Here is a 25,630-nt window from a genome sequence, read left to right as displayed (position 1 = left end):
TTCAAACAAGCAGCTATGGAAAAGGGGACAATGCTTGCTGATGCTCACGTCAGCTTTCTGGGATCAGAGAGGCTATTCCTGCCATAAAAATCAAAACCAACAACTAAACCAGTAGTTTACATTTTGATGCAATTTCCTATGAACTAACAAGCAATCAAGGTTCAAACACATTTAGAAAACTAAACTCTGAATTGCTACTTCCATAACTATAAAAGACAGTTAATACAGTGGAAACAATCCATATCAGTTTGCTTATACGGTTACTTGTGAAATACTTATGACATTGAAATGGCCTGTGTGCACATACATTTGTGGTGGCAAATGAACAAGTGCTTAAAGAAAAACTGCCCCTGAAGTTCATTTCAAAACTGAGGTTTATGTTACTGAGGTCCTTTGCAGAAATTAGCCTGCCATAAATATCGTCTTTTCCATTTCTGTGGGCTAATAGTTTGTAATAAGCAAAACTGCATTTCATGCAATTTCGTATTTGTAATCTCTAAATATATCTTGTAATTTAAAATGCAGCTTTTTCTAACTATCAAGGCATTACATGAAAGAACACACAAGGGTCTAAGAGGGAACACTGACACTTGTTTGGGGTGAGGATATCAACCTTAACTTTGCTTTTCTCAGTGTTAAGAAATTTAACTACTCCCCACATTCTCAAACTTCGACACTAATTAATTGCCACACATCTTCATTTTGACATAAAAAAGTAAAACTCTGCAGACTGCAGCTCAGATTTGCCCTCCTCTTGCTCCTTTGTTGCCACAGAAAACATCACCTACTACTGGACTCTTCTTATTTTGCTGATGACTGGTATATCCAGTCTTGCTGTTATTCCACAGAGGCCAAGCTCACCTTCCTTACATGTCCTCTCCGAGCATTTGATAGAGGATGTTCCTCCCTTACGTATCATCAGCTTGCTGTCTAACTTTCTCAAGTAGCTTTGGGTCACTGCTGTAACTACGCTGATAAAACCTCCTATGTCAGATATACATGCAGGAAGGAACGCACTTTGTTTCTGGATTAGCTCAAACAACCTTCAAACTCTGTGCCAAATGAAATAAAATACACTCTTACCCCATAACAAGAGTGCTGCCTTCTTGTTGGATAGCCATGTCATTGTAACTACAACAGCACAGACTCACAGCTCAATTCTACTACAACAACTCATGCAGATAAGGTTCTGTTTTAAAGAACTAAAAGACAAAAAGAGGGGATAAAAGTACTTCCACATTTTATAAAGATGTTTGGAAAATAAACGCCCTTTAAAAATAGTTAAAATAATTTAAAAAGTACTGTTACAGTATAGCACTCAAGTACTACAGTGCAAAGGGCTACAGGACTACTTGTGATTGATGAACAACTTACGGGTTAAAGTTGAAAATTTTTTGCTATCTCTAGCGTGCAAATTTAATGATATCCTTTCCACCAGGCTCTCCCTTAACATGCTCCAGTGTGTTCTTTATATGATGCTCTGAGACCTTGGTGATCAGAGTCCCTTTGCCACCAGCTTCCAATTAATCAATCCTGTGCCCTGGAGAGTTTCAAGAACAGAAGGGGAAACACAGGGAAATCACAAACCTTTTCTCAAAGAGGAATTTAAGGTACGAGGAAGGTACATCTGCTCACAAGACAGAAGTTCCGCTTTTATCTCAGTATTGTATCATCAGCTGAAAAAGACACCATCAAATGAATACCGGTGAAAATGCTACTGAGAAGTAGTGCATTTACTCCAGTGTCTTTCCTCGCTCCTCTCCCATTCTCTGTCTTAAAAGTTTATGCAACAACATACAGCTACATCCTATAAGCAGGATATAACCTCTATGGAGCCCCTGACCCTCACCTTTTGATTACATCCATGAAGGATGTACTACTCCTCCTGAGCTCAGCTCACACACACACATGCCAGAGAGAGGGTGGGAGACTGAGATGCCCTCACCAGCACTCAAGGGACTGCGCCCACAGGGTTCTCTGCTGCAACAGATTTGGAAGGAGGGAGAGAAGTACTGTTAGGAAGAAGGATCTCCTATATCATTCCGTAAAACCTGCTTGAACTATCTTTCAAAATCATTTTTCCTCATTTGCCCCAATACTGGCACAAAGGGCTCTGGGCTAAACAAAAGAAGTTGTTCAGACTCCCTGCTGAGACTCCAGTCCTTAGCTCTGGCCTTGAAAAATGGGACCCAGCCAGGTTAGTGGGTCAGAGAAGAATCTGGACCCTGTAACGGACTAATTCCATGATACAGTAGAGGTCATCATTGCCCATGGCTAAGCAGCACAGAGTGAAAAAGGATTTTACAATAGTACAAAATAGTCTCAGAAACAAGACACATTTTTTCATGGAGGGAAGAGATTTCCAAAGAGTACCCTGAAAGATCCAGGCAGGGAGCAGGGAACATACCCAACATGCACTCTCCAAACATGCCAAGAGAAATCACATTTACATGGGGATTGAGGAATGATTTCCTCAAGCTATCTGACTCCTGTGGCAACTATAGCCACAAGTTATTTTACCCCTTATTGCTATTCACTGGCTTTTTGTCTTCATAAAATTTGAGAAAAAGAGGCTAGAGCAGTCTAGGTTTCCAAGATACTTCACAAAAAATACAGCAGTACTCAGAGTAAAATGGAGAAAGACTGGCAATTGAAATAAATGCAGTGCTGCACAAAACCGCTCACTTTTATGAATCAATGTCAGGGGATTGCTTTTGGATTTTCCAGTCATTGCTTTTGAACATAGACATTGAGATTTAAGCCAGCTCAATTTATTGTATTTAAAAAAGTGTTTTGTACAGTTGCAAAACACAGCGGGTAATATTCTGGTACTACTACTGTTTGAAATCTTAAATTTATGATTGATGCATTTTCCCAGCTGTGTATTCTGATTAATTTAAAAACTGAGCCATGGGGCCTCACCTAAGAAAAAAGACTTTAATTAAAGAAAATCAAATTGCACCTCGTATTTTTTCTTCCCATAAAATTAAAAATCCTAGATAAACAATATAATACAACCAAGATCTTTGCAGAGAATAAGCACAACAAATACTATGATTTACATTTGATCTCTGACTATAGGCACATCAAGATCTCTTTTTCCCCTCACTCTAGCATGGAAACATTCTCAGCCTTTATCTTTGCAAATATGACATGAAGCTACTCTTCTTTTGCTTCTTCAGAGTAGCTCAATTACATAAGCAACAACAACAAAAGATTGCTGATGTTTTAGCTTTTAATATAACATACTACAGGAAAGTTGCTCTGAAGATAATTAAACAGTACATATATTTAAAGAACCTTTATTCAATGCAAGCAACTGCTCAGTAATTTGAAGAACAAAAAAGGTCTCACCCTTTTCTAAAAAAGGTCTAACCCTTTTCTGTTCATTGGAAATGTTTCATGGAGCAAAATTAAATTTCAAAATTCAAGTAAACAGCTTAAATTTTCTTACACAAAACCAGTCACCTAAAATAGCTGAAAATGTTGAGCAACAGAAAAGTTAATTTACTGGAAGCAAATGTGAGGCTTTCCCTTATTTGTATTTTGCCCAATTTACCCTTTGTTCAGAAGAAAATTCAAACCAAAAACGTTGAGAACATAGCTCCGCCCATAAGCCAAGAAATAACATTCATATTTAGATACTTAGACACATGAACAGGTCTGCATTGCATATTGTAATTATCGTCAGAGAAATTGCTGGCCCACATTTTTACATATTGCAATGCATTGTTGAAAAATTATTTATGCAAAATAATAGCTTTGGCTATTCCCAGAAGTAAGAGGAACCTGATCAAGCATCCACATCCACGAACCAAAGGCAGTTTCAGACTTTCAACAAATTGCTCTGACAAATTAGGTAATAAATTTCTATCACTTACAAGTGCCAAAGTAATTTTTCAAAAATGAACTAATTAAACAATGCACTCCTAAATCGGCAAAAAGACAAAGCATCATATTTCGGATGAACCAAGCACAATGAAACTAGTGGGTTTGGTCAAGTTCATTGTTGCTGCCAAGAACTAGGTGTGCAACATGTAAGATCACTCCTACTACCCAGAGAATACTTAAGAACAACTATGAGAACAAGAATTGGAACATTTACCTTAGTGGTGAAGACTAAAGTAGGAAATAACTAAAGTAGCCTCCAGGCAAAGCACTGTGCTGAAACTGTCTCCTATTGTACTGGTAAGAGATCAAAACAAGCAAGGACTCCAGTGTTTATTCAACACCTACTTCTGAAAAACTAGCACCAAAACTGAAGGCCTGAGAGAATATGTACAATGCCCATACAAATCCCAACAAATTTTTACTGGACTTTTACTCCAGTTATTTCCCTCTAGCACAGCTGCTTGCCCCATTGATTTCAGTGAGTACAACAGTGTGTGTGTTTCAGCATGAAGAGGTATTCTGGAAATAAATTTGAGTGACCTCTAAAATTTGCTTGATGTGTTAATATCCATAAGCTATTTTTTCCCAAAGGTTTGCCAGTTTTGTCCTTATAGAAGTCCTACACATGAAGGATTTAAAACAAATATTGTAAATTGATGCTCCCCTTTTGTACACAATTTTCAGCTGTACCAGAAAGAATTAATGAGTATCTCTGCTGTGGTAACTACAAGTCTGTGAGAGGCATCACAAGTTGTCTCACTGTGCCAACACAATCTGGATACAGCTTTTCATCCTGGAATACTTTGTTTCTTGCCACTCCTACCTAAAAGATTAGCACCTAACTGACTATTTTGCTTCACAAGTGAGACTATTCCCAGCAGTGCTAGAAATCAAAGATGGACCCTCACGTTACACAAATGCCAAGTTACAGTTACTATAGGCTCTGAAAAAGTCACCTGGAATTAAAAAAAAAACGAACCAAAAAACAAATGACAAAAAAAGCCAAGCACCAACAAACCACAAAAGCACAGAACACAGAAAAATCAAGAACCATTGTTTTAACTCTATGACATGAAGATGCTTAAACAGTAATTTTTTTAGTTGGTCCTGTAAAGTATGTATGCAGAGCACCTTTGAAGAAATGGCAAATCTTCACTCAAATTTCAGATCATAGCAGCAGAGAATGCAGAATCTTGCTAAACAGGAAGACTTGTTGCGAGCAACAAAAACCTGTGTTTAAAGTTCCATGTTGTACAGATAATGAAATCCTAAAACAATCCACACAATGAAGGAGTAGGAATCCAATCAGATTTATTTTTTTAAACAGCAAACTCTTTTTCAGTGATATTGAAAGACCAAAAAGGTGTATCTGCACAAATCTTAAAGAACATGCACCCAGTTGTCCTGGAACTGAAACTTGCATTACATATGTGGTGCTTCTTTTGGACAGGCAATCCTTGAAACATATTATGAACCAACTCAGACATCTCCTTACGCAGACAGTTACAGTTTCTGTCTTTACTCCTATCGGTTTCCTACTTTAACAGCGGAAAATTTGTCCTATTCGGAATGCAGCAACTGTGAAACTGTTAACAGTTCCCGGCCCAACAGAGCTGATCAGCACAGCTCTAAGAAGCAGCAGAGAAGGTATTCGCTGAAGCTCTGAAAAGAAAGGGTAGCAAACATGACCTCCTCGTTGCAGGCACAAACTTGAAGGGGAAAGTTTCATGGATCCCCCAACAACATACATGTGCATTAAAACCAGGATAAAAGGCATTCATAGGTGTTAAAACCAGAAGAAAAAAGTGAAAAAGTGTGTTACAATTCATTCTGACCTGGACAAACAGGCCGCAAAATTTCACCATAAGACCCCTTAACAAAAACACTATGAAAAAAACTTCCATAACCTTCCTCTGAGCTAGAGTGAATCTTTCAGAAAATGATCAAAGATCAGGAAAGAGAGAAAAAAGTCGCTTCTTCCTTGTAAATGCCAAGAGCGACTGTTGGGACCTTTCAATATTAACAGTCACATACTACGGCTACCGCTCCCATTCATAGAATAACTTAACAAAACTTCAAACCTGTCTGTAAAATTTGATTAAAATGTTACTTTGTCTGTTTGCAGTACAAAGCAAGGCTTACCCACACACACAATAAAGGTATGATTTTCAAATTTAAAATTTACTGGAACAGTGTAAACAGTTGTATGGAATTTCACTTTGCAAAGGATTACGTTTAGCTTAAAACAAGTCAGATTTACTGAGTTTTATAATGAATGGGCATTAGTTCCTTAAGACAGAATGACTATCTAAATGGTGTTTTGAACTAGCTGAGCTACTCTTCTTTTAAAGTGGATTTCAGATAAATCACAGCAATGATGTTGTACGTGACAAAGCCAGGAGAAGACATTTTCTTGGGGGAGAAATGGATGAGAAAGCAAAAACAAAGGACGAGAAATACAAGGAAATAAAATAAGGAGAGATAAAGCAAAATATACTAAGCTACACGGAATAAGAGGGATGCGAGAAGTGGAATAATGATGCTAAAAGGCAACACTAGAAAAGATTTGCTACAATCTATTAAGAAATATAAGATGAACTAATTAAAGAATGCTTACGAAAATTACATTTCCTAGTGTATTAAAATTTTTGTAACTGAAAACAGCACAGAGTAAAGCAGTGAACACTGTTTCTTTCAACTGGAGTGAGGACATTGTGGCAATGGCATGAATACTTTCCGTATCAGTCAGCTGCTGACAAACAGACTTTGGTTTATGGAGAGATACCTTTAGAAATTATGAACCTTTTCAAACATTGAAGTTCACCTTGTTATTTAGCATTATATATACCCTAGGAAAGAAGTTACGAGGAAGCTGGTCTCTCTTCTTCTGAGACTAGAGCGGCGTTCCATCAGAAAGTTTTCAGTATTCCCTATCAAGAATGTAAAGGTTTCATCTGAAATCTAGACTAAACTGACAACAAAGATGTCATAATTTTATGTCTAACTCTAGATACCTATTATTAGAAATGGAAATTTTGTCTCTTCAGAACCTCAAAAAAGGACACGGGCAATGTTTGTATTTCCAGGCTAAAGAGAGAATATTTAACAAGGAGGCTAATATTTTACAAAAAAGTAATACACATCCTCAATTACTAAGTTCTTAAGAGTTAATACCAACAGGTTGGTAGAAAGAGAACAGACGTAGCGCAACAAATCCATTATACAGATATCACCTCTGTACACATGCACATAAACATAGTTATACATTCACAAACAGAGTTTCTACATAATTTCTTATCAGATCAACTACGTAAGAAAATATTTTAATCTTGAATTCATGATATACCTGGAACTGCGTTCAGAAATCATCCTGCATACAGCTGAAATCCTCTCCCCCACCACTTGATTGGTCTTATTTTGAGACATGACAACTCTACAAACATAACTATGTAAGAAATTTAAATGCTTTAAATGCTGACCATTAAAAAAAGAAAGAAACCCTGACCAGCTAGTAACATCGATTTCACAATGGTACACTTTAGTCTGAAACCAAAAATCCAAAATTAGAGGATGAAGAAGAAAAATGATCTTATTAAAAAATCTGCAGAAGAAACTATCAACCAAACATCAAACCTAAGAACTATTCTGAATTATTTCCTGTCCATATTACTAATTTGAAAATGCCAGCCCATTGTTTACCAGTTCCCTTCCTCATTCTGCACACAATGGACATTAGAGACAATGATGCCTGAATACTCCTAAAGACAGAACCTTTTTGTAAGCTTCTTGTCACACAGCCTCAAGTGTGGAGGCTCCCCAACAGACTTTTACTTATACTGTAAAAGAGGCAGATGGGACTTTGTAACTGCGTTCTTATTGCATCATGTCAAAACACACCTTGGAAAACTGCATTTCAGTTCTGATTAAAATATAAAAGAATCCTAGGGCTTGTACACATTGTATTTTTCCACCACTCGAACTACATTGATTTAGTTACAGTAGTACCGGTCCCTTATACAGACACACTTAAACCAGTTTAAACCATACATACAGCAGTTACATCTCACTGGATAAATTACCAGATTAAACTAATGTAGCTGAAGTACAGCCTAAGACTATGTTCCCACATTAGGTCCTTGCACTGAAAGGAATAAATAAATTCAGGTACATTGTAGCACAATTTCCAATTGCAACAAGCTCGCAGGGAAGTTTCATTTTGTTCCCCAAAATCGCCATATAAGCAAGTGTATAAACTATCACATGTTTGTGTTTACTTTCTAACCACAGAAGTAGCAAACCTAAAAGAACAGGATCATAAAAGACATAATGCAATTAAGACTGAAAAAATCTTACCTTTATTGGATTTGGATGACTTGTTCTTGTTAGGTTTAAAACAAGAGCCCCTTGATTTATCTTCTCTATCCTTAATAAATTTCTGCACATCATCCAAAGAAAGCTTTTGAAGAACAACTACAGGCTTAGCTCCTTTATTTAGATCTTCAACTAGCCCAATCTTCTCTACTTTCTCCTTCTGTTCACTTCTAAATTCAGTTTTCCTTGACTCCTGAGTAACATTGCCATCTTTATCACGCTTGATTTTTGGAATGACAAAATGTTTCAGTGCGCCAGATCTTGCTCCCAACAAATAACTGGGAAACTCTGCCTTATTGTCAGCATGTGCTTTATTACTATCCGCTTTACTCTTATTACCATCTGTCCTTCGTTCATCCTTGCTGTTGGGTGATTTAAAACCAGGTTTATCAGGTCTTGATTTACTAGAATCTCCTTTACCTTCCTGTTTAATACGAGGGCTGTCAGGTCTTGATTTCTGATCCCCAGAAGAAAACCTTTCCCTTGTTTCACCAGACTCATGCCTATGTTTCCTTTCAAATTTCTCTGGTTTTGAACCATCAGATTTAATAACATGTTTAGAATCATGTTCATTTTTGTTTGAGGATCTCAAATATTCAGGCCTTCTAATCTTGGATGGATCTCCTCTGTATCTCTCTGACTCCCCTCTGTCCTCAGGTCTTTGTTTAAGGCTATCATGGTCACGCCTCAGTGTATCAGAAACTGAACGCCCATCAGGCCTTTGTTTCGTTGGATCAGATCTACTTTCAGGTTTTACCCTTGAAGGATCAGATTTCACATCTAGCTTATGCCTAGATATTTCAATTTTCTTATCTGACAGTGGCTTACTGGAGTCCCTCCTACTATCATGTCTATGTTTTGGCGTTTCAGGCCTGCCTTCACTCTTCTGTTTTGGCGTTTCGGGCCTGCCTTCACTCTTCTGTTTTGGTGTTTCAGGCCTCTGCCTTATTTCCTGTTTGCCATTATTTTGTTTTCCCTCATTTTGTTTCATCTCCATTTGCCTGCTCTCGTTTTGTTTTGATTCTGCCTGTCTGTTCTCATTTTGTTTCACTTCCATTTGTCTGCTTTCATGCTTGCTTTCATGTTTAGGTTCTAACTGTTTGTTCTCGTGGTGTTTACTTTCCAACCGTCTGCTCTCATTTTGCTGAAATTCCATTTGCCTGTTTTCATTTTGCTGGATATCCGTCTTTTGACACTCAAAGTCTGATTTTTTCCTATAAATCTCAGGATGGTTTTCAGGTTTAAATTTAAAGACTCCAACAGTGTCTTCTTGGGGAACACACACAAACCCATCGTTATACTGCTTAATTTCTTCAGGTTTTTTGGTGGTGTCCAAATCCTGAGTTACTGTTGCCTGAGAGTCTGCTCTTCCAGCTTGCTGCAGATCAATACTAACCATCAATGCTGGCCTTGCCCCATTTCCTGCAGAACCTGTCTCCTGAGAAGCTGCTCTATTTCCTCCAGTAGCACCTCCAGCCTCCTGTGGCTTGTTTTCTTGTTTTCTCTTCTTCAGAGGCTTATCTGCAAGTTAAAAGAGAAAAATTAAAAATTATAGACTGGTAAACGTCCAAGCAAGAATGTCCATTCCCCTCCACTCCCACCAATTAATCCTCCTCAGCACGTATGTGCACGCACAACAAAATGCGTCGCATTTAAAAGCAAGAATAGAGCTTCTCTAGCTAATTCTTTTTAATGTATTCAGACTATCATTCATTGTCAGCCTACCACAAGGTGCCAATAAATCATTAAAAAACCCGCACTCTCAAAACATATGAAATCCAAGTCCCTGTATAATTCCCAAGAGAACCGTCTAACAAAGCAGCTGCAATACATAAAGACCAAAAAAACCCAAATCAAAAACCAACCAACATTTTAAAAACCCCAAACTAATCCATTATGCTTGAAGCAGAAGTCTGCCAAGACAAAGTTAAGGTGCACCTCCACAGCTACTTTTTGAGGAATACTACTATAAAAGATTCTCTTCTGCAGATTCAGCCTGCTTCGTTATACACAACAACGCAAGGATCTGCAATAATCAAGACAAGAGGTTCTCCCAACCTGGTTCAGTGCATCAGCTGGACTTGACACATATTTTAGCCATGGAACACAGGAACAATGAACAAAAATCATTAAAATAACTCCAAGACTCCATGATCCTCTTTGAAACAAAGCAGTATACCGACAGTTGGAGTCTATACCACAACACGTGTATTAGGTGCGGGGCTACTACATACTTAAAAGCTTGAGTGTTTTCCCTTGACAACCATAATGCTTTTCATGGATGAAATTCAAAGTTTGGTGATAGTTTTATGTAGTGTCAAGAGCTTGACTCCGCAATAAGCCTTTCAGTTTATACTAAAAAATCTTTACGAGTAGAATACAGAAAAATAAAGTGAGCCAAGCACACACTCTGTAATTTCGTAGAATGCATAGAAATGAGAAGCACATGGAAGTACCCAAAACTTACATGTTCTATTCATGCAAGCTACAACCTATTTATATTACCAACATGGTACTCTAAACTGAAATTAACTTCTGCCACGAAAACCAAAAGCTCTACCTGCAGTAAGGCTTATATTCTCATTTCTCAACTATCATTCTGTAATTTGTCAAGAATATGATGACTTTCTCTGTAATCGGGGAATAGGACTTTAAGTCTAAAGAATGACTAAACACAGGTTGGAAATTCTGTTGTAGGTCTATTCTGTTGTAGGTCAAATTGTCTAGACACAAATGCAACATAAGAAAAATAACTTATTTTGTGCCTAGGTTTGTGATGCCTTATCACAGATGCAATGAGTCAGCTCTCTTTTTGGGAGCAGGAGAATGAATGGTAAGGAGGATGCAATCAAGGAATAGGGAAATAAACTCCAAGGGGAAAAAAAAACACACCACCTTCTCAAATTGTAAACCAGAATGATAACGTACAAATTCCAATTTCTTCTGTATTGGTAGAAGATTCTTATTTAGAAGAATTAAAACTTTGAAGGATCAGCTCCAAAATTAACATTAGGACACAGTAACAAGTACTGACGTAAACAGGCTTTTCCCCCCCCATCATTTTTATTCTTAAACTTACTTGTACATCTCTAACTTCCTAAAACTCCAAAATCATGTACAACATTTAATGGCTGGAAGACAGTAAAGACAGATACAATAAACTCCATGCAGAAACTGGAGAACTGCAAATAAGGGACTTTGCAAAGTTCAATAAAAACCTGTAGGAAAGCCTGCCGACTTTATGATAGACACTGAAGCGAAATAAATTTGCCAAATAAAAGGTGCAGCTTTTTAGCATGGAGATTTTTGCCTTTTCTGTACTACAGCAACTGTTGGATTCATATGAGAACTTAGATAGACTAATTTCCCTACACTATCGATATAGTGATATGAAATGAATATATTTTTAAAGAACCTTCATGCAGTGACAAGAAGTCTTTTTCTCCCTGTAAATAAGAGGGCTTTGACCTCACAGAGCTTCACGGTAGGTCTTAGGAACAGCCATGAAGTAGAAGCTTCCAGACTACAGGTTTCAAATTTGATGTTTGTTTTTTAAAAAAACACATTAATACACATACATACGCACAGCTCAGTACCTTATTTCTCAATTAAAACTCTTCAAATTTTTAAACACAAATTGAGAAACCTGTGTTCTTAGGAAGAAGTCAGTCAGCTTTGTTATTTTAACCCAGAAATGTCAGCCACACTGAAAAAGTCCTGCAAAGCTCTGATGGTGGGTCTAACAGTAGCCTTTAAGACATTACTGTTACCAGTTATCTGCCCCATCCCCTTAACTGAGGTTATCACCTGTAGCAGAAGGGAACACGCACTCAGATTTCCACAAGTGCATTTCACTGTCCCATGCATCACCTTAAGGCACTAGTGAAGATGGTTTGCGTTAACCTACCAGGCTGAATGAGTCAGTTAAGAGCCAAGCAAATATTTCCCTCTGCTACCCCTACTATAGGAGCAAGGCAGATGGCCAGGAGCTGTGATGCCTTAAACAGCTGTAGCCGGATCAACCAAAACTCACCTTTCAGAGCCCTCATGCTGAAGGCTCCCAGATTAAACAACCAAAACGATTCAAGTAGGACCAGTATTCTCGCTTGAACTTCTGTAACTGACCAGGCTCAAAATGCTGCTGCTCTTCGTCATCCAAAACGTCAAATTGTAAGTTCAGATACGTATAAGTGGATGATCACATCACAACTTGGCATACATATTCCCTCTAAATACAGAGCTCTTCTGATGTGCCTTCTTCATTTCTCTTGACAACTGAACACTGATGTTTCAGTAAGTTATTATAATCACAACGTGTTGAAATCTTATCTGAGAAGAAAGGGACACCTTCAAAGTTTTCTCTTCCTAAATGGCAAGGTGATTGCAGACACAGATTTCTTCATATTTCCAGTGCATCTTGATGGTGATCCTCAGAACTAGACATTACTGTTTTGCCTCTATGAGATTTCTGGATCTAGGACAAAAAAGTTGGCCCAAGTATATGAAAGTATCAGGCTGAACTAGGCCATAAAAGGTAGGATGAGGACATTGTACCACTACCTTTATCGAGCACAATGAAAAAACCCCACCGAATGAGCACCAAAACTTTTTATGTTGCCATGATAGTTGCAGAACTCTGAAAGCTGAAATACATCATTAGGCTTCCTTTGAACTATATGAGAATAATCAATAAAAGATCAGAGAGATGACGGGAGAGTAAGTACCCTCTGAAAACAGATGTCTTCATACCTTCTCTTCTACAATCAACTATATGCAACTCTGCATTCATCTACTTGGTTATGGCATGAGTCCCAAGACCCCTTAGGGTTTTGACAAACAGATGAACTCAGGAACTTTTACAATATCCATTCAAATATACTGCACATCCTTCAAGGCATCAGTATCCCAGTTTCATCCACTTCATTCCATAGATAGTAGAATTTCTTTTTTCTTACCAGGACATAGGACTTGGCCAAAACATCAGCCTAATGTTTTCCCTTCAAATCCTGCAAACCTAGATTCAAAGCTTGATGCACTTTTGAACAGGCAGGCTCAGAAGCTCTTGAGACCAATAAAGTGTGATCAGGATCTTTGTGCTTCACTCTTTGTAAGAGTTTCCATAATAAAGGAAATACGTAGTAAGCCACAGAAGAGCTTCCTGACTATATCAGAGATCAGGTATACAAGTCTGTTGTTTTCAGATTGTTTTCTTTTTAGAAACATTATTCACTTCCTCCCCCAAGAATGTAGATACATAAAATATATCTACATTTTGTTCAATTACTTGAACAAATATATGACAGTTCAGAGCAAAGTCTGATCCCAGTTATACTCTTATGTATACATCTTTTTGGCTTGGCAAACCCACATGGATGTTCTCTTTACATTGCAACATGCTCACCAAAAGGCAGTACGTTGGTACTCAAAGCAGGATCATAAGCTACCTTATTCAAAAAAAATACTAGAGATGCCCTGTCAAATTAAAGGGGTCACTGTGGTGCAAGAAACAAAACATTACAGGAACCGTAAGTTTGAAATGGAAAAAAAGATTAGCTGGATTTCCAAGCTGTTACCTCTCACCTGTCCTCTCATGAACAGTACTGCTGGAGACAGGACGTGGCGTTCATCTTTGGAAGTATCTCTGTGTCAAAATGATCATTACTTTCAGCTTTAGAAATTAATTAATTACCACAGAACCTTTGTGCAGTTCTGCTGAAGCTGCGAGTCAATCATGGTTTGAAGAATATCTATCCTGAAAATGGATATGCTTGGAAGCTGAGCAAGTGTTAAGGACAGCAGTGGGATGAGGGGAGCTGTATTAAAGAAGCATCTCCATTCTTCCATTTAACCTGAAATCTTTCCAAAGCAGCAGCCAGAACAGTGTTAGTGCTGAAGTCTCCAATGTTAACTGCTTTCTCGCAAACCTGATGATTGCCGTAAGTCCCAGATTAAACTCTTTCAACAAATGAGTGTAAGAGGGTGATAGCCTAAAAACTTCTAGAACTGCTTGTCCTAGCAAACTGAAATGGGCCTTTTGTAAATAGCTGTGAAAAGCTAACGAGCCTACATAATAACCACATGCATGGTTGCTAAGCTTCATTTTAGCAGAATGGTAACACTCCACTCTATTAATACTGTTTGGTAGACACTAAAATCCAGAGATTTCTCAATGATCTTGAATGATCTTGAAGACACAACAGATAAATTATTACTCCCTCATTTACACCGTGTAAGGGATGCAATTGGAGACTTCATACCTTAGATGGTTAAATGTGAACATACTCTTCTTCAGAAACACAAAGAAAGCTCTTCCTCTAATGCTGCATTCTGGATGAACCATTTGGATGACTCCAGTGCAAATGTTCATTTTTCGAAGTACAACAGTTAAGAATTTTATCTTTTAAAGCTCTAACACTCTTCAGAGATTACTGAGATATGCCTCCACTCATCTGAAATGCCACTTCTTTGAATTATTCAGATCAGCAATGAAGAAATCTAAGCCAAATATACCAGTCCTAAGCAGTAATTACTTATTGTCAAACCTTCTATTCTTTAACAACATCAGAGACAAGTCAGCCAGACGCCAATTACAAGCTTATCTTATTCAGGCTAACAGTCAAGAGGAGCAATTTTCAACAGGTAACACATAACCCTATATCTAAATAACAAATCTATGTTTACCTACAGCTGTTTTTCTTTCTTAGTTATTTTTCACAGATCTCTTCAAAGTTGTCCAAGCGTCCTGTCTCCCCAGCCAACAGTGTTCTGTAGACCACAAGAATCTAAACCAATCAATCTGATCTGGCTGAAAGGAAGGTTTAAAATTACTTTAAGGGCACCGATGGATGACCTATCAATGGAATGAGGGCAAATACCCATTCTTATCTTTCTACGTTACTGACCATGAGAGTTTACTCTCACCTGACTTCACCCCAAAGCCATCTTCCAATAAACAAAGAATTGAACAACCAAAGAGAATTCTTCCCATCAGCAGAAGAGATTCCCACAGTACTATCTCATCCCCTTGAAGGAGAGATTCAGCAGACACAGGTCAAAAATTTTATTCTCACTGCTTGCTCCCTTGCCAAAGAAGCTAAGAAAGTACAGTCATGAACCTGGCATAGGAAGCTTCATAGAGCTGAATGCAATTCCAAAGTCTCCGAAGCAGAGACCAGAGGGCTTCTAGCCACTGCAGTTCAGAGGAAGGGATTTCTGAGAATCTGAATAGAAACAGTTGCTCTCTGTTAGAAGATTTTATCCAACTTCTGGTCACTGTGCAAAAAGGAAAGCCCATCAGGAGGGATGCCCTAACTCATTCAGAATGAAACACAAAAAGACTACAGGAGTCCCTGACATGCCTTAAGGTGTAGCAGACTTCAGAATCTTCATTCTGGTAAAGTTCTGCTTCTTTCCTCAAATATCTCAACAACATAACCAGCATAACTGGAGAATGAAGTATGATTTTATGAATTTTTCTACTTAAGGATGTCTGGCAACTCATTATTCCCTGTCAACTATAGTAATACGAAAGAAATACTACACTAGAAAATAATAAGAATTGAACTAGAGAGAAGTATAATCAAGTTTCTACACTTCTTTAGAGATTGGAAGCTGTAACTTAACCTCCTTGAATTTAATATTGCTTTTACAAACAATACTATAAAATTGTAATTTACTTTCGAGAAAGATCTTTCTGACAGAAATGCTGGGGTTTATCCATGCGATGCCTTGTGAAGAATTATAGTTTTGTAAACTCAATTGTTAAACCATCTGAGCAAAACATGAAGTGCAATTACTTTGAAACAGAATTGTAGAAATCATCGTTTGGGTTGGAAGGGACCTTTAAAGGTCACCTAGTCCAACCCCCTGCAAGGAACAGGGACATCTTCAAGTAGATCAGGCTCCTCAGAGCCCCGTCCAACATGACCTGGAACGTTTCCAGGGATGGGGCATCTCCCACCTCTCTGGGCAACCTGTGCCAGTGTTTCATCACCCTCCTTGTGAAATACACAATGCAGCACCAAATTCCACAAGAAAAATGCAACACACTAACAGCAGACTCAATGAAAACTGCTTATTTTATGTATCACTTAGATTAACATATCCAGTTAGTTTTTAATTCATTTGTATAAACAGTAAACTTTAGAAATAAGCAATGACTTTAAAGTCTCCCTGCCAGATGTTGATCTTATTCTGACACCATACCTTGCACTCAAAAATATCTTCAATTAACTAGATCCAGTAACATTTATACTGCCTGATAATGAAAAAAATGTCTGTGTCTTCTTAGGCTGATGTCAGAGTGAATTTAGTGACTATGAACCATAGAAACGCTGGGCTTAAACTTTTAATAGGTTTATTAATTATACATGCCATTTCTTTACCAAGATTTAAATCCATTATAGAGAAGTGACTAGCCCAGATCAAAATAAAGTCATTACTGGATAAGTAATGTCATAAAACCTCCCGTCCATCTAACAGGTACAAGCAAGGGCATACGCTACATGCAAGCTATGTATTTAATTTTTAATCTTAGTTTACACTATACATTAAAAAACCAGGCTTCTTACCAAACTGTTAGGGTTTAGTTATTTTGTACACCTGCTTACAAGAACAGGTTTCTGTGCCACCCTACATAAAGCACAGCCTGGGACAAACAGGGGAATTTGATTTCATGTTACACAAGAACACCAAAATGAAGTAAATGCCAGTAAAAAAAATATACCTCTACTTTTTTTTTTAATGTGTTTTTCATTCAATCAGTATTTCATTCTTCACACCAAACAGAAAAGAAAGTAATTTTTCCTAGATAGATAGAAACACTGTGACACTTCACTGCAATTTCTCTGGATAGAAGAGGAATTTCTTCCCCGTGTCTTAGAACACAACTGAACACCCACCCACACACAAATCTCTCATCTATAGGAACTGGAGGTTGCAAAGCTGCTTTGTCTTGGGAAAGCTACATGAGGTGCCAGTTTCATCCACTACGTCACACTACAAAATGCACACCTAATGAAAGCTTGTATACACAAAACACGATACCTAATGCTCACACTGTCCTGCTACACCGACACACAATCACTTGTATTTTACACTGTCTCATTTTGTCTTCTGGTATTAGTCACAGTAATCTTCTGCAAGATTAGTATACAAATGACTACACTTGTGGCTCCATTTTTAAGGAAATAAAACCCCTATAACATATTTTTAGAAATGAATGCTAACATACTGGTTATAATTACACATTCTGTCATTTCATTAATTGGCTACATAAAATTAGACGTAAACAACTATTCATTCTTCATAGTGTTCTTCTATTAGTCTCCTCTCTGAGGAACTTTTGCAGGGAGATGGGTAATGGGGAGAAAGGGAGAGAAGCTGGAAAAGAACTTAAAAGGTAAGAGAAAAAGGTTACTTACCTATAACTGTAGTTTTGAGAGTTTTGCTCCGGCAGATTCACACTCCTGGGATGTGTGTCTCTGCTGCTATGGGCTTGGAACAAACTAAAAAAAGAAGGGCCCACAGCAGGCATCCAAATGCCCCCTAACTGATCCAACAGTTATTATTGGAAAGAAAGTTATTACAGCTTCACTTCCTAATTCAAAGAATCCACAATTAGATTCCAAAGAAGTGGATAAAATGGATCCTCAGAGGTACAATATATAGGGGGAAAAAACACAGATATGAGTAGGTTTGCCTCATTTAAAAAATGCTTCTAGGGCTTTTAATGTTTTAAAGAAAATATTCACCTCTCAATGAAACGGTTAGTGATTAATTATTCCATGACTCTTCTCACAAACTCCAGAAAACAGTGCCTTTTACAAGTAAAAGTAGAACTCCTTAATCTGTTAAAACAGCTGCATTATAAAAAAGTTTCTTTGAAGTAGCCTAAAATCTAACAGTGAATACACAATACTATATATGGAAGAGCTCAAGTTAAAATTCAGTAAATCTGAATAAAATAAAAAACTAAAGCAATTTGAAAAAGAGTCTCTGAAAAAAGATGTGTTGCTTCCTGTTTTTGTCAAGTAATTTTCATGGTTATCTTCCCTTTTCCCCCTCCTGGAAAACACAGAGCTCCTTTTAACATTAATATCTTAAATATCCTTGATTCGCAGTATCTGGAGCTTTTAGAAAAAGCATGAAATATCTTGAGGTATAAACCTGGAACCTGAAAATTAATTCAGGAGCAGGTCTAAATCTTGAAGAACAAGAGAACTTAGTGTCATGTTCTAGGAAACGTTTAGGCCGAAAGTCACTGACTACCTTTGAACTACCTGACTATACACAAAAATAACCCTCTTTATCTGAACAGTGGCAAAGCACGAGTTAATGCAAAGAACTGAGGTTGCCAAAATGAAACTCCCCCCTCAGCAGCTCCCCTGCTCCCCTAACCCAAGGGAAAAAAAGATTCCCAAGAAATTCCTGGGACATAACTTTCTACAACTCAACAGGATCTCCTGTACTTTCCTGGAGTAGTCAACTTCAGAAGGTGAACAAATCAACAGATTCAGAATATGGACCTCTACTTCCTTCAAAAGTCTTCAACAGCACCAAGTAGTACAGGAAACGTGACTACTGATGGTGATTAGAAGAGAAGAAAGTGTGCGGGAAGCTTCATTACGTTTCTAAAGAAATTATATCATCAAAACATCACCATGCACCTAAGCACAGGATGCTTCACTGGTTGTCAAGTGCTGTGGAGAAAGATAATCCCTTTCTGTATTAGCCCTTCTGAGTAATTTTTTTTCCAACTCAGATAATCTGAGTCTCAATAAATAATAGCTGGATCTATCTGTAACAATACACATACTTCCAAAAGAGAAGATATAATCTAGTATTGATTGACAACTTGTATCTGATGAGGTTATAGAGGCCATTGTGAGGGGGGCAAGGGGAACTGAAGACCTGTGGTACATCATGTTCCATGGACTTACTTGTTTGTTCTGAGGCTATTAAACATAATAGATGTATTAGAACGTAACTTTTGGTGCCAAGTGCCTTGATCTCCAAAACCTCCCACTATTCCTTTCATTAACAGATACAGACAAGTCACTTACAGAATTAAACAATACAGAGAGATCTCCTTGATGGAAAAAGAGGAGATGGGTTCTTGTCCTTCCACACAGAGGATGAGGGTGAAACCAACTTTTTCAAACTTTGCAGCTCTCTACCATGATGAAAAGACCATATAATCCACTTAATCCAAGATCCAAACAGACCAAAAGGATAGAATTATAAAGGCAAAGCTCTGAAAGCACTCAGATGGGAGGAAAAAGTTCTATATTATAAAATCACTCCTTAGGCATATCTGACATGCATTAGGTCAAATCTGCCAGATTTTGCATTAGTGATTTGTGCACCAAGATTTCCTTTTTCAGAAAGCAAAAGCATGACAATCATGTTTCAGGAAGAGATGCTGCTTTTCAAAGGTACTTTCTAAAGGCACTTCTGCAAAGCCCTGTGGTAGTTCCACCTCAGAAACAGAGACTGCCTCCCACTTTGAGACATTTTGCTTGGTGGAAGCTAAATATTTAAAAAATTTTGTTAGCATTAATGATTTATTACAGAAAATACTATAATCACCAAAGGGCTCCAATCCCCATTTCCTGCCTGTACCAAACATTATAGAAGGACCTCACCATTAAAAAATAGAAAAAAAAAGACCTTAGCATTGCGTTAGCCAAGTGTAGCAGCTGTATAATTTTTAGCAAGAACCCCTCCAAAAAAATCTCTGCCGCTCCACTGGAATAAACACTTCCAACACACTACTGGTTCCAAGCCTCGGAAAGACCATGTCACATCCAGCCAAAGCCTTACTGTTAAAAAGAAAGCATCTGAAAACCTTTGATGAAGCATAGTATTACAGAGATTTCACGTCTGTAAAAAAAGGACAGATGAGTCCACTAATCTTCTATCAAAACTTGTGTGTACAATTCTACTCATTCAAGTAATTCACGTAATTTATGGAAGACAACAATGCTTGCCCACACAGACAGTGTAGTGTGCCTCTAATATGTACTCCCATGCCTCGAGTGCAAAAGCAGCAAAGATGCTTTCACGCAGATTTTAGCATGTGCTAGCACCTTGACTAAGTTCTCTAGAGGGACGCTTGTTGTTGTAAAGCATCAGCTGGCACTATGCATTCCCATTCTCATTAGACTTGCTACAATCACACTATTTTCTTGACATAATGTGATCTGAAGTCACAGTATATGGACTGAAATGCACAAATGCCAGGCTTTTGCATAAATACAGTAAGCAGCTTTACAAAAGTGAATGACATATTCAGGAGCTATTGGATGTATTTCTAACAGGCATATGCCCATAGGAACAACAGAGGAAGCTTCCCCCTGCAGTCACACCAAGCCAAACAGCTGTAACTAGAACAATCCCAGAGTGTATCAACCTCGTAGGCATAGTACAAGCTTACAAGCAACAGCAAAAGCATTGCCAAGAAGCAAGAACCATATTTCTCCAAGGTAGCACCTTTTCAGGAAATCTGTCCCAAGCCTGCTAAAAATCCCTCTACTCAGTACTACTCATTCATGGCTGAAACCTCAGCAGCCAAAGTGAAAAGAGCTGCTGTCTAGCATAGGGGCAACTTACCACCAGTGAATAAATGGTGATCATTTGTCCCAATATAAGGCAGCAACTCTTGCACCTGATTCACAGCAACTGCAGGAACTCAGGAAGAACTGAGACCTGCCAGAAGATGCAGGTAGAAGAGAAGCATAGGTTCGAATCCTTTTTGGGAAGATGGTTATTGAGCAGTGGTAAAGAGGGGAGAGATCACATCGTATAAAAAAATTATAGTAAATTATTGTAAACAAACTTTACAAGTAATGCTCAACATTTCCTGAAAGCCAGAACAAAAAAGAACGTGTGGTTTTAGTCTTGCTCCAGGTGTTTGAGAGCTGCTGTGCACCATCAAAAATACAGTGCATTTTTCCAGATGCTTCTCAGCTAAAACTTGCTGGAGATTCTACTTGAAGTGTGTGGATATAAAAGTAGCTTTGGAAGTATTAGGAGACAGACCACAAGCTCTCTGTCATTAAATTTAAAATTAATAGAAGACATTTAAGCAAAGTAACAAACTCCCCATTTCATTAAATTAAAATTAAAGACAGTAGACATCTCTTTTGAGGTGAACACACATTTTCTCTATATATTCGCAAACAAGACCTCCTAAAAAGACTCAACTTAGTTGCCAAATAAGAAATATATAAGAAATTAAACCTTTTCACAATTGCAACAACCACATTTACAAACAAATATGCACACAAACTCTCACATCCCCTCCTACCCCACCCACCACCCCAGCATCTTTAAAAACCGGAAAAAAGACTTTGAATAGGAAGAAAATTTATGTGCTTTCTTCTGGATGAAGATCCAAGCTGTATGTAAATTCAGTTGTGTCCATGCAAGTATGCCCAAAATTGACAATTTTCACCTATGAAGTTCCAAAATCAGAATTTGCTCTGTTTTCCACTCTTCAAGATTTTTCTCAGGAGTATCTAATAAATTAGCATTACACTATAAAAGATTTTTTCTCAGCAGTTAAGCACACTGCAGAGGAAGCTTCTGAAAAGTACTTATGATAACCTATCACTATGTAATTTATTAAATACATCTTGTCTTCAAGATTTACATATGGGCTTTGCATCTACTTTTGAGATTTCTGAAGCCCAAGACCTTCAAACCAGTTAACAACAGAAAAAACCCAAAACAAACAAACAAAAATCCAAACAGGATAGATTCAATGAAATCAGTTAAGACAACCAGTACAGCTACTGAAGTGAAGAGAAAACATTTCAGAGACTCATCTGGTTCTGTGCTAGAGACCATATATATATATGGTACTTTTCTAAGGCTTGTAATGCCTACATAATAATGAATATCCAGTATAGTATATATATAGTAGTATATATTATGCAATCATTCCATTGCTTTTAAAAGAACAGATGTTATTTTAATGTAACACCTCCTTCACATTAGGTTCAAATGGGGGTATGAACAGAAATGGGATAAAAGAGTCTTCCTGTATTTTCTTAAATTAGGCATGGGTAGTTAAATTAATAACTCAACTATCAAAACTTATTATAAATTTTGATTTACATTACTGCTGGGATTTTAGTAGCTATAAACAACGTCAATTGTACTTCATTCAGTCTCATGGTTCAAAGTAAGAGTAGCTTAAAAATAATTTGGAAACATAAGAACTTCACTTTCCATCCATTAAGACCCCAAATAATGAATATCAGATATTAAAAATATGCATATATGAGATTACAGTTAATTGTTGGAGGGGAATGGAGATGAATGTCGCAGAAGAACCTACACTGAGTAAACAGAATTGAACTATGTGACAATGACAGGACGTTTTTTTATATATATATATATATATATATATATATGGGGCTTATATACATATATATATATTTAGATATATAGTGTATACACACACACACAATCCTTTTACCTTTATCTTGCACTTCCTTTGAAAATCGCTCCCTTTCAATAGCTGATTCACGTTCTATCCGCTCAATTTCAGCCAATGCATCCAATTCTACTTCATCATATGACGTTATAGTTCCTTGTTGCGAAACCTGTTGCTGTGTCTGTACCACAGGAGTTTGAGGTTGTTTTGCAGCAACTGAAGTGTTCTGTTGTAAAACAGGCACTTGTTGTGCCTGAAGGAAAGCTGTCTGTTCGTGCTGCGGCAAACACTGAGCAGCGTTTAGTGGGCGGTTAACATCCTGTGGAGTAACGGGTGTTTTAGAAGTCTGTCCTGGGTACTGCACATTAAAAGGGATATCACCCTCTGACACACTGCTGTTTTCCAAACCAGAAAGCATATCATCCTGCTGGTCCATATCCGAAGATCTTACACGAGAGAGTCTTAATGTAAGCTTAGTGGAGTCCTTGGAAGGAGAACTAATGATATCATACATTGCAGCTTTTTCAGTCTGGTCTTTTTCATCCTTGCCTAACTTCATTTTCTTTTGTTTCTTTTGCTTTCTTTCTGGAGAATCTAACAATATGTCTGGGGGAACATCTCTAGGTGATGAATAAGGTGGAGGCTGAGATTGTTGGATTAAAGGTTGTCTTGATCCTAGAATAATAATTCAGAAAAACTGAACAGTTATGTTGTTTCACGTTTATATAAAAACACACTAAATATAACCTACATAGTTTTAATGTGTATTTCTGCATATATTTGTGTTCACAAAAGGTCTAAATAAGATTGGTAGGAAGCACATCATTCCTAGATCAAGATGTAATCCAGATAGTTGCAGTGTATTTCCTAGGAATTTTAGCAATTTTAGCAGTCCGCTGCAGGTAGAGAAGGGATCATTTCAAAGAAGATGGAACAAAAAAAACCACCACCAAAAAAGAATAAATAAAAATAGTACCTGCAGGTTCAGAATATCAACTATTGGAAAATGGACAATGAAAGCAAGTTGACTACAGAAAAAGGAAAGATCAAAAAGATTCTTAGTAAGGTCCAGTGATGAAGACTTAATGATCAGTGTACAGGCATTAGCCATTTCAGCCAAGTATTTGTGATTATAAAAAAAATTTTAAAAAATTAAACCATACACAACCTCCTTAATTTTGATTCTGATAGTTCATTTTCAACTTTTTTTTTTTAAGTTATACTCATTGCAACCTCCCACACTCATTACTATCTATAAAACATTAATTGTCTTAAGGCATTTTTCTACCATTCCCTGCCCTATCTCCCCCTGCTTTTTTTTTTAACATATAAATTTTCACTTCTACATGTACTCATTCCAGGCTTTGACTGTATTTAGAGAAATTTTTAAAAAAGAGCATTTTTAATTCAAAACATTCTCCAATTAATCACATTTAAATTTTTTGTTCCTCAAATTAAACCAGTTCCCCATAACTGTTAGCCCAGAAAAAAAGCTGTGAAAAACAGAGCTTTTTAACCTGTCCCAGTTACAATTTTGAGCTATTATTTTTGTCTTAAAAAGGAATAATGGGGGGGGAAGAAAAGCCTATTGTCTGGACCAATACGGCCAGCCTCCTCTTGTTAAAGCAAACATTTATCAGATTCCATTCATCCATTGGGGAATACTGATCTTCAGAAAGCAGTGACTGAGATTATTATTAGTCATTCTGGTTCAGGTCGTGATAGGTCAGAACTTCTAACAACAATCAAAAACCAACTGGAATACAGGTCCCCATGTGCTTCATTCAGGAAACACTACTAAACAAGAAAGCAGCTTTATTCTGCACCTTAAATTTCTACCAGCTATTTTAATCATTAAGCAATGTACTGACCTGTAGATGAAAAAAAGAAGGGATACCTCTAGCAAGGCTTCAATTCACATGAAAAGTGTGCCTTTACTGATGACTTCTTTGCACAGATTGCTATACTTATTTTGTCTCCCTAGTACCTTCTGTGAGAAGTCCTGTAACTTCTGTATGTAGACAGCAGGGTATGAAATGGGTTTATCTTACTCCTTCTTGACCATCAGCAACAACTCCATATTCTGCCAATAACATCCACAATGTTGGGAAGCCCTGTTTGACTCATCCTGATTCTCAAGATCTTTCCACTATTCCACTTCCCCTCCTCAAATTAGATACCACACTCAACCACCAGTACTGAAGTCCCGGCTACACCCTATGAAGATCTCTCACTTGCCTTTCACCACAGATTCCTAGTCTTGTGCTGCCCCCCCACCCCCACCTCCAACCCCCTTACTATCTCTTTTGGTAGTTTTCAAGATTCTCTTAGTGTAATGAATAGCAGAAATCTTTAGCTACCAATTTCTTTTGTGGTAATGACTACCACTCAGGAAATACAAGCTGCATTTTTATTTCTACAAATATTAGAGAAAACTCAAAAGTTTTCAAAGTGATCTTACTGACATCTTACTCTGGGAATTGTCTCAAGTGAATACTTCTGAAGTTGCAACAATGGGACACCTATTGTTTTTCACAGTTACACTTCAAATAGAGGACACAGATTTGATTCTCCCTTGTCCTAAACTTTAAGTAAGTATGATAAAATTGTTCTGATTTGGTATTTGTCATGCTGAAAAATGACACTGCAGCAAAGGACACGGTGGTTCTTTTTATCTTTGGGTAGACTTGAGGTCAGAAGGACTTCAGTGCTTTCCGTTGAACATACTTAGAATACAGTGAATGAAGAAACAAAAGTAAAGTTTTCCCTCTCCTAGGGAGCACTACGAACAGGTATTTGAAATCTTCCTCCTGAAGGGAACTCCTGAAGGGTGTGGATAGTAAGGCCTATAAGCTGTATTTTAAGAGTACATGTCCTGGCAATGACTTCACGTATTTTTGAGATGTCTAATGATGGTTAAGCCTC

General features: G+C 37.5%; 1 protein-coding gene across 1 annotated transcript in view; it reads right to left on the bottom strand.

The window, feature by feature from the left end:
- LOC309415952 (nipped-B-like protein) overlaps positions 1 to 25,630 on the bottom strand; it is a 101,501-nt gene that overhangs the window by 52,200 nt on the left and 23,671 nt on the right. The window contains exons 8-9 of the mRNA XM_082013687.1: positions 22,748 to 23,380; positions 8,245 to 9,783 (exon numbers count right to left, since the gene is read on the bottom strand). Coding sequence (XP_081869813.1) covers positions 8,245 to 9,783; positions 22,748 to 23,380 — 2,172 coding nt within the window. The remainder of the gene's footprint in view (positions 1 to 8,244; positions 9,784 to 22,747; positions 23,381 to 25,630) is intronic.

Source organism: Phaethon aethereus (genome assembly GCF_964289735.1).
Source record: "Phaethon aethereus genome assembly, chromosome: Z".
Classification (NCBI taxonomy): Eukaryota; Metazoa; Chordata; class Aves; order Phaethontiformes; family Phaethontidae; genus Phaethon; species Phaethon aethereus.
This window is presented reverse-complemented; position numbering and strand designations above follow the sequence as displayed.